Source organism: Columba livia, chromosome 1, assembly GCF_036013475.1.
Source record: "Columba livia isolate bColLiv1 breed racing homer chromosome 1, bColLiv1.pat.W.v2, whole genome shotgun sequence".
NCBI classification, from domain to species: Eukaryota; Metazoa; Chordata; class Aves; order Columbiformes; family Columbidae; genus Columba; species Columba livia.
Window position 1 is genome coordinate 67,978,827 of NC_088602.1, and position 10,545 is coordinate 67,989,371.

General features: G+C 40.1%; 1 protein-coding gene across 1 annotated transcript in view; it reads right to left on the reverse strand.

The window, feature by feature from the left end:
• The window catches only part of SLC9A4 (solute carrier family 9 member A4), a 36,805-nt gene extending 26,473 nt beyond the window's left edge, over window positions 1-10,332 (reverse strand). Inside the window, exons 1-3 of the mRNA XM_005504659.4 lie at window positions 9,818-10,332; window positions 5,775-6,238; window positions 409-668 (exon numbers count right to left, since the gene is read on the reverse strand). Of these exons, the coding sequence (XP_005504716.3) occupies window positions 409-668; window positions 5,775-6,238; window positions 9,818-10,157 (1,064 nt within the window). The 5' untranslated portion in view covers window positions 10,158-10,332. The remainder of the gene's footprint in view (window positions 1-408; window positions 669-5,774; window positions 6,239-9,817) is intronic.
• Window positions 10,333-10,545: the final 213 nt, after the last annotated feature.

The following is a 10,545-nucleotide window of genomic DNA, read 5'->3' on the forward strand; positions in this document are numbered from 1 at the left end:
TCTGATGGTGATGCTGCTTAGAAATAACAGATAAATACAGCCTATAAATACAGATACCTGGTCTATTATCAAATTTTTCATTCAGCTGATCTTACCACAGGTAGCAGCCAGATGGTGGCAGCACTTGTCATTTTACTCACACTTGGCAATATTTTTTCCAATGGGCAAAAATCTAAAAAAAATTCAGAGTGGATATCTACTTCTCATTAGTACCTCTGTGCCTATGCTGACTGTGGATTTACATTTCCTAGTTACCACGGCATTTTACTGACCCCTTAGAAGCCAATCACTGCAGATGTCTAGGCCAGAGACCAAAAATGCCTGTATTATAATAACCTCAAGAAAACCACCTCCTCAAAATGCCATTTCCTTCTAGAGGACATCCAAAAAGCCATAAGGGATACTCACGCCAAAATGCCTGAGATGTAAAGGGTTTCAGCGGACAAGTACGACAGGTAGCTGAACATGAAGACCAGCAGGGGTTCTATAGCAGAAACGTTGTGAGTGAAACGAGTCATGAATGCCGAAACAAATCCAAAGACAATGCCAAACAGCACACCACCCAGCCCGACCACGAAGAAGCGGGCGAAGCCAGCAAAGACATCGATGGATTCAATCTCTTCATACCTGTGCATCTGGGTGAAGGCGATGAAGATATTGTATAACACCTATGGGTGAAAACAAGGAGAGAGCAGCAGTCAGGCATCTTTCTGAACTTACTAATTTTGTGTGTGTATAAATATATGCCTAAAAATGTCTAAGACATCTCAGCAAAGTAACAGTTGAAACCTCAGCTGGCTCTTAACAAGTCCCAGAATTAAGTATCCTAAAAAAAAAAAAAGTTATCAAATGCATTTGAAGTAATAGAAAAATATTAATGCTCTTTTTTGTTTCTTTTCTGCAGTCAAACTTAATTATTCGTCTTTGTAGCAGAAGTTGAATGCCCAACTAGGTACCTTACCAACCCCAGACTCTCCCCTACATGTTTTCTTTCTGAGTCAGAAAGGGATACGGCAGTGATTAAGAACCACACTTTTGACTTAAATCCTGTTTAGGTTGTCTGCATGAGAATGGACACAATTCCTTAGATGGACTCCAGAATGTTAAATGTTTTTCAGTAGTACTTAATGCATAAAAATAAGGAAACATCACTGGGGATGGGAAAGGAAATCGGAGAGGGAAGGGAAGGAAAGGAATGGGGAAATTGTTAACCTCAGTTTCATATTGCCTCTAGCCAGATAAATACAGCCTCTCTATCCTCACATGTTTTGGGTTTGATGCCACTCAACCTCCTTCCCAGGAGCTTTGTGTCAATCTCAAAGTCAGAATCAAAACCACTGGCACTCTAAATTGCCTAAAGAACCTTCACACTTATATTTCAATTATAAAGCTTGAAAAGTCAAATAAAAAATAAAACAATGTCAGATTAGAAGAAGGATTTAATTTGCTACATTATATAATTTGACCTGTCAAGTTAATTTCCATTCAGTTTAGAGCTGATAAGTTTACCATACTTTTATTATCAATAATTTGTTTTCTAGAGAAATTTGTGATGAAAAATCTTCAGTATATTTCACTTTCATCTATCTTTTAGAAAGCAACAGTAAGCTTCCACAGTAATGAGTGGTGTAGTGCTAAAAGGGTCTTAAAGGTTACTGACAGTCAGTTAACAACAAATCCTGTCAGATCTGTTTACAGGGAGTGTGTAACACACGAAATTCACCTTTTAGTTTTCAAGAGGATTTGGGGAACATCTAAAGATACCAGCTCTCCAAAGCTGTTGCGCCAAAGCATTAGTGCAAAAATGCTAAAGGGACCAAAATAATTTACCCTATCCGGTTTTCTTTGGTCTTTCTTCTTCATATAGCTAATTCCAGAAGGCCATTAAGAAGATTAAAGTAGATCTGTGCAGGTAAAAGAGTCAAGCTCATTAGGATAATAATTATTCCCCAGCTAGTATCTAATCTTAAATTTCTGCTGGGCACGTATGACCTTGAGCTGTCACACAGCCAGTTCCCCAGGAGGCTCATTGCTAATATTTCCGGGGGACAGACAAAGTACAACAAAATGTTTCATGTAACAAAATACCCAGAGCTGCTTTTCTCTAATGACCATGTATGAAATTAGGCTCTCCAATAGCAGTTAAGGAAGATTCATGTCTCCACAGCAGGTAAACCTTACTATACTTACCATATAGCTTTTAATTACAAAGGTGGTTTTCTCTCTGTTCCCCCTTTCTTGCCAGACCTCAAACTCCTACTAAGACTTCTCATTCTTTATAAATGATACCAAGACATGAATCTATGCTGACTTATGAATAAAGCAAATCATCCTCAGCAAATGACTTAGTATTTTACTCTCTTTTTCTGGTTCAACTGTCTATATGATATAACTGAATTGGCATTAAAATGAAAATTATGGAACTGTGACATAATTTCCACTTTTTTTGTAAAATTCTTTGTGGGAGTAAACTATTCTGTACAACATACTGCACTGTGTTGCACAAGTAAGGCTCCATGTAACTGCTGCTTGGCTAAATTACATTGCAGTGGTTATGCCAGTAAATAGAGTATTTTAGTTCTTTATCTTGTAGGAAAGCCTGAATCAGCTCAGGATGCCTTTGTTCACTCAAAAAGAAGGGATAGATTGCCAGTTGGCTTCATTTAACAATGCTGAGAATGTCATGCTCTGGGTTTTTTGGAGGGGATATTACCGTGTAGCGGTGTACCACTGGGTGGCTGTTACAGCTGGGAAGAGGAAGGGAGTGCGTGACACTGCTGCCCACAGGGGACCTCCCCAGGGACTGGTCCTGCTCCAGCTGCCTACATGATAGAAAAACTGCATATACCATCCACATCAAAGCATTGGAAAAAAGATCTTCAAGTGACTGCTTTAACCACCAACACAGGCAGCTTTGATAGCACTTCCTTTCCACCCTGATAACTCTTTCTGACCACATGCATTTAATTTTATTCTAAACACAGTGGGTGAGCTTCAGCAGCGGGAGCAGAGAATATCTCTATTCTCCTTCCCAGGATTCATGCATCCCAGCAGTCAAAGCCTTCCTCTGTGACATCAGAGAGGTAAACTCAAAGAAATTAATTTTACTTTGGTCTCCATTACACTGTAGATTTCTTTAACTACTCTGCTACTGATAAACCAAGAATAGTGGGCACCATTAGAGAAAAGAGTCACTGCCACTTCATTTTGAGTACAGCATGATGTATAGATGTCCTCAGTGTTTCTAAAATCAAGCCTCAGAGATGAGGGGAAATTCTCAGTTTCCTGATTCGCACAGGTGCTCAGCTCCTGCTGAAACAAAAATGGCCTGTGTATATGTGGTTTCACATGCCTGAAACAGTTTGCAGCAAAATCAGGGTCCTCCCCCTGTATTCAGGTTTGAATGAAATCTATAATGGATTTAGAAACATCCCTTTCTGGAACAGGGCTTTGAAACTCTACTAATGTATGATACATGCTAGGACCAGTCCTGTTGCTGTGTGTACTGTTCTGATGCTAACAGGTCTCTCAGAAACAACTGGGAAAAGAAACCTTCTTGTTCGATCCATAGACATGGCCCTACTGAGGAGAATAGGAAAAGGTACAAAGGGTAAAATGTGTAAGTTACCCATTTTTGTTCCAGTCCATTAAGTCAAAGGCATAGCTACTAAATCATCCTTCTAATTTCACAGACCGTTATTTTGCACATATTTTATACCATGATATTGAACTAGATATAGAAGAGGGGGCTATTGTTGTCTCAAACATAATATATAACTTCAGCAAAATTCATACCAGTATTTCCTGCTGGGGAAAAAAAAGTTCAGGCTGATAAGCAGGCTGGAGAGAACTGGGGGATATTTGTATTTAAACAGTAGAAAAATATATATACTTAATATATCTTGATGATATTATCTTTTTAAACACAGAGAGTTAACTCAAAGGAAACAAGAGAGAAATAGGGAGGAAATGGTAAGACCGGACCCATGAGGTAAAGAGTTTTAAAGACTTTAAAAGCAGACAGGAGAAAGCCACTTATTAGGCTCTATCCATTTGACAAATAGTTCAATCTTCTCAAGCATGAAGCCACACAGAGATTTTGGAAACTTGAACCCCCCAGAAAATGGTGAGAGGTGGGTGATGCAGAGATGCATCAGCAGGAGTTGACAAACAGATTGCAACGTGATGAGGGTGCATGGGGCAAAAGGAATTCACAGCACTGTAGCCAACACTCCCCACACACAGGCGTATCATTTCTTTTGCTAACACATCTAGTGCTGCTAAGTAATGCCTAAATACCACTGTTTTTACAGGCTCTCTGTCACTACAAATTTATGCTGTAACAGGATCCTGACTGAAAGCTCATGTAAATACCATTGTAAGCTTGTTCCACATCATAAATAACAGCTGGAAGCAATGGGAACACGTGGTAGAGAGACAGTCAAAAAAGGATTAAATAAGCTCTTCTAGAGCGAGGCAGAGAGGTATTCTTTTCTGAGGTCTGCACTTGAAGGAACCAAAAAGACAAGTGGAAGTGACAGATGAATTGAGGACTTTTTTGTTGCAACCATAACATGTAAGCAGTTTGCATGTAAAATTCAGTAACATTCAGTAACAATTCAGTAACTAAGTAGAACTTAGTTCTACATCAGCCCTACTACATCTCTGATTCACCAAGATAAAGGATTGATGATCAATAGGCTGTGGCTGCAAGAAATTACTCCATTCCTTTATCTTTTTGCATTACTCATAAACTGCACTTCTACCGTGAAGCCTTTCAGCAATGAACTCTGTACAGATTTTACAAGTCCAAGTTGTGCATGAGCGTCATGTATGACAGTATCTGAATAGTTTTTATGTGTTTTAGATTCCTGTGATTTAAATTCTGTAAAGATCTTATCTAGCAAAACTCCTTAACTTGCAGTTAACTTGCAGCACATGGGCAGTCCTGTGGGTTTCTGAGCAATGAATTTCCTGCTTGAAATTTCTTCCTTGAAAAGCATGTGTGTTCTGAGTATCTTTGCCAATTATGGTTTATATCTAGAATTTCAGGTTACCCCAAGTTTTAGTAGAACTAATAAGAAAAGGGTCAAGATATTAGCAAAAGAAGCTCTGTAAAAACTCTCTTTTCCTACTCAAAAAACACACAAACCAATCAAACAAACAAGCCCTCTCTTGTTCCAGAGCATTGTTTCTGAACACTTAAGACAACCAAGAAAGGTGAACATTTGGCAGATGTCAATTTTTTTACTCATAGAAACAGAGTTACGCTAAGTTATTAGTGGCTTTGGGAATTCCTGTCTAAGGTCTCTGGGGAACTTCCTAGGAGGTGCTGGAAGTTGTCCACATCTGGCTTTTTCTTTTATTTTGCAGGGGGCTTTATAAGGCATGTGCTACTCCTGCCGCTTTTGGTCTTTCAGCATTACAATTTTCTATTTATTTGCTTGCACAATGTCAAGAAGCTTCCTAGGTCTTACACTGATCCTACCAACAAAAGCATCCATTCACTTCAGTGGATGCAAAAGCAAGATGTGATGTCTAATTTGTATGTGCATGCTTCCCTCTTCCAGCAGCTCTAAACCAATATGTTTTTTAAAGAGTTAATAGAAGGTGCAACTTTTACATACCTTAAAATTTTGTATTCCCAATGCAGTATCCATAAAATAAATAACTTAACTAGGATCTCCTCAGAGCTGCTCTTGCCCTGTGCCAAATAACCCTACAAGCCACAAGAGCTCAAAGAGGAAAAGACAAGGCATGGAAAAAAAACTCACCACAGTTATGCCATCATTTAGCAATGACTCTCCAAAGATCATCATGTAAAGCTGCTCATTAACAGAGGCTTCTTCAAAAACTACCAGAGCTGCCACAGGATCTACAGCTGAAATCATGCTGCCAAAGAGCAGGTTCTGCAGCAGGCTGATGTCGGTCAAGCCGAAGGCTTCAATCTGGCAGATTCCATAGAGGGAGAGGCCAATCCCAAATGAGTTTAGCAGAGATCCTAGCACAGACCACCAGAGGATGGACCCAATGTTTTCAAAAAATGGGCGAGTTGGCATGAAATAACCCTCCTCCAGGACAATGGGTGGAAGGAGATACAAGAAGTAAATACTTGTGTTCATCACCGGTGGAGATTTGTGATCAGAAGCAAAGATGATTGTTCCTACTAGTGCTCCAATGGCAATCAGGATGCAGCTTTCAGGCATGAGTCTTGGTAATCGATGATAGAGATGGAAACCTTGAATAAAACATTCAGGCATTGTTATACTTTAAATTAACCTGACATCAGACAGATATTTTCCCTGCCTTTGAATGCTTTCTCTTCAGCCAGGTTTTGCTTTGAGGATTGTGAAAGTAAATATACAAGCAGTGCCGTTCTCTTCAAAATAAAACATTCACAGACTTGTATCACTACAACAGAGAGTTTGGTCATGAATCTCTTCTATTCCCCCTTCCCAGCTTGCAATTTCTGAGCAAGTGTGCCTGAGACTGAGCTCCACTTCTAGAAATGCAGAAACCTCTTTGAAAAGGTACTCCATAATTTGGAAAGAAAATACTTTTCAAGAATTCTTGCTGCACAGCTGTCAAACTTCTAAGGCACAGTATGTCCCTCCATCTCAAAGAGATCCCTCATCCCTGGCTTCAGGTTGAAAGCAGCTCCACCCAGTGCTGAGGAGGCTCCCTGGCTGCAGAGATCCCAATGGATTTGGGCCAACCAGGTACCTGGAGAAGCCCGAGGGAGCAGGGAGTGGTTCCTATGCCACACTCTTGTTCATCTCTGTCCATTTCCAGCCCTCCCCTGAAGCACTGCACTGACTCCAGGTGATCCACAGGCTGAGAGTCTCATGAACACCAAAATATCCAAAACTGCTGAGATACCAGCAGGAATTAAGCCACAGCAACATAAGGCTTTGCCCAAGCTGATAAACCTTGCATTTTTGGGAAAATTGTTGTTCCTACATAAGGTAAACAGCATTTTGTAAATAACCTTACAAGTTAGCTTACTGAAACAAAGACAGTGATTTCAGCAGAGGTGAAAGAACTACCAGCAGCCATCAAATATCTGGGGAAGTAATTGTCCTAAGGGATTTTTTTTTCCTCACTAAAGGCTGAGTCTACAGTAGCAAATTAAGCAGGCTGAAGACTTTTCCAAGCAGAAAAGTTCAGCTTGCATCCATACAGCCAAATTCTCTTCCCTACCTCAACAAGAAGTGGTCACACTCCAACTGCCTGTTGAAGCAGATCCTAGCCTACAGTCTGCCCAGGCAATGCCTGCGGGAAGGTTTTTTGACATGGGCCAGAGCTGAGAAGGAGCACATCAACACAGACATGGTATGGACAGTCACACAGATTTCTGACAGGGTGCTCCTTAGTTTACAAGTACAGATGTAGCCAAGCTGTTTTACCAAGAAAAGTCTACAGTTACCATATGAATGTTGTGGGTGTGAATCTTCTCCTGCCTACCTTGATGTGCTACTACTGCAAGTACCTTCTTATGTCAAGAAAGACACTGAGGTGCTGGGACGAGTTCAGAGAAGGGCAACAAAGCTGGTGAAGGGTCTGGAGCACAAGTCTGATGAGGAGCAGCTGAGAGAACTGGGGCTGTTTAGCCTGGAGAAAAGGAGGCTGAGGGAGACCTTATCATGCTCTGCAACTACCTGAAAGGAGGCTGTAGCATGGAGGGGGTTTGTCTCTTCTCCCAAATAGGAAGTGATAGGATGAGAGGAAATGACCTCAAGTTGTGCCACAGAAGGTTCAGATTGGATATTAGGAAAAAAATTTTCACAGGAAGTGTTGTCACGCATGGGAACAGGCTGCCCAGGGAAGTGGTTGAGTCACCATCCATGGAGATGTTTAAAAGATCTGTAGATGAGGTTCTAAGGGACATGGTTTAATGCCAGAGTTAGGTTAACGACTGGACTCAATCTTGAGGGCCTTGTCCAACAAAAATGATACAATGATTCTACATAATTCTTCCCATTAGATGGGAATACCAGTACTAAGGTAATGTCTAGTAATGGCTTATCTAGTCACTATACCAGGAACTGTGTAATCATACGGTAAATGGTAGGTGCCTCAACTAGAAATGTAAGGAAATGTCTAGAATTTACAAGAATGAAAATGAGACAGACTAAGAAACCTATAAAATCAATTCCTGTATGTCCATGCCTGAAGCTAGGTCAACCTTCATCCCATAACTAGCAGCTAATGATACAACTGCATTTCTGTGACCCTTGAATTGTCAATGTTCAAAAATACAGGAAAATAAAAACACTAGTTTCAAAATAATTTATTTAATACATTTTTTCTTAAAAAACCCACGCATGTTAAGATTGTAACTACACTGATTTTTTTAATTAAAAAACAATTATGTTCAAGTTTTTTGTCAGTTTTACAGAATAAGAGGACTGCTTCTCCTTTCAAGATTTCATAAATGCTTCCTATCCTGAAATTGTGAAATCCAGAAAAAAGATAATACTTGAATAAAACACTGAAAATTTTAACAATTGGGCCATTTCCTTCCCTGAGTAACCAGATTATTCAGACTTACTCTTTCTTCCAAACAGATTTGAAGTCAGCAGCTCCACACTTTTAATCAAAAATAGTATTATTGAAAAATTCTGAACTAAGGCATAGGTCTGCTTAGGAGGCATCACACAGTTCTTCTGAATTATCCATTTCTTGCTCAAAACAATAACATAGAGTGAAAAAGCCATATTGCAAGTCCTGTGGGCTTATGGATGACGAATTAAGAAATTGGTCAATATGCTTACTGCTAACACACTCTGCTGATATGATAACAATAAACTTGTTTTGTGAAAATTTTTATTATAATTTAGCAGTGAAGACATTTGTTTATAGGAGTTGGACTGAGAACATAAGCTATTATGAAACTGGCAAATCATGCTCAGCAGTAACAATCTTTGACAATTGTGTGAATATGAAATGAAAAATGTTTATCTTCATGTCACCTCCAGAAAATCATCAGTCCCACCCACCAGCCCATTCTATGGGAATGTTTGAAAATCCCATGGAAGATCAATAAAGCTGGGACATCGTATGTGTGCTCCTCTTTGCATTATTACCATCTTTTTGTTTATTTGATGTCACTGCACTTATTCTGAATGGTCTAAATAATCTGAGCCCAGCCATGCAAACGCATAAGACACATAGTGAGCTGGTTTTGCTATGTTAAGTCTCTGCTTCTCCATGAGTTGTCTGTCTTCATTCAGATACCTACCTGGAGCTCTAATAGAAACTCGATGTGCTGATATGTATTCGAAAGGCACTTACCCTACAGATCTGATGACCTAAACCCTCTAAAGACTCTCAGTCCCTCTTCTCTGGTATCACTTTCTGAGCAACTTTAAACAGCAAACATGTGAAACAGAGAAATTTTCCCTATTATTCATGCAATGGAAGAATTCTTCCCACTTTCCTCCCCCAAATTCAATATGATTGAAGTCTCAGTCTGGTTCTACTGATTTCTACAGCTGTGACAGGTTGTAAATGCTAATATCTTGTGATGTTTAAAGACTAAGAAAAGGAATGGACAGCACTGTGGAGGGGAGCTCATTTGCTACTCATTAGCATGAACAGCCAAAGAGACATGAGGGTTAGATTTACTTAAGTATGCTGGAAGCATTCAGAGGTAGAATTTCATCATTGTCGTTATAACTAACACGTCTGTTCTTTTGAAGATAGGACCTGTAAAATCAATCCCAGATACTAAAATGCATAGAAGATACTTGGTTACATGGTACATTTTTAACTTCTTGTCGAAGTAGGAGGATGCAAGATCCCATTTTCTACTTACCTATTTTTGCAAGAGAAGCAAGAAGTATCCAAAGAGTAACTTCATAGGGAATTTGTACATAGTCATAGTCCAGTGTGAAAACATGCAGTCTCATATCTTGTGAGGAGCCAACGGCATCCCCGTGGTCAGGTTCATAGTGAGGCAAGAAACTCTTGCTAAGGTCAGACTCATCCAAATAAGCAGCAGCAGAACAGCGTACCAGACTCAACAGTAACAGCAACCAGTTCAAAAGCTTTGCACGTCCAAGTGTGGGAGAGCCCATGTCTGGGGCTGTGATTGTTTTATTACAGATATAGCGGGTGCACGAAGGTACGCAACACTCACTCCTGTCGATTCGCATTGCTCATGCTCACGGCCGCTTCTTCCTCAGAGCTGCTTCATTTGCCTAGTAGAGTTTCTTTCAAAAGCCCTAAGGTGCCTGTCTTGTTCCTTGTGTTACAGATGGACTTGGAGTTTGTATGAAGATACCGGTTCTGCAGGTTGCTCTGACCCAGATAAGCCCTGGCCACAGCATCATCCTGTTAGGGAATAAAGCTCTTTCCAACCACATTATTTATCCAGGCAGTCTTATTTTTATTTCCCACTGCCCAAAAAAAAAAAAAAAAAAAAAAAAAAAAGTCACAGCACATACCATTCAGGCAACAAGGGTAGCACGAGTAAATAGCATCAGGTGGGAGAGCTGGATGCACCCTGAGCGGGCAGAAGAGCTTGCCCCATGCCTTCCTCTC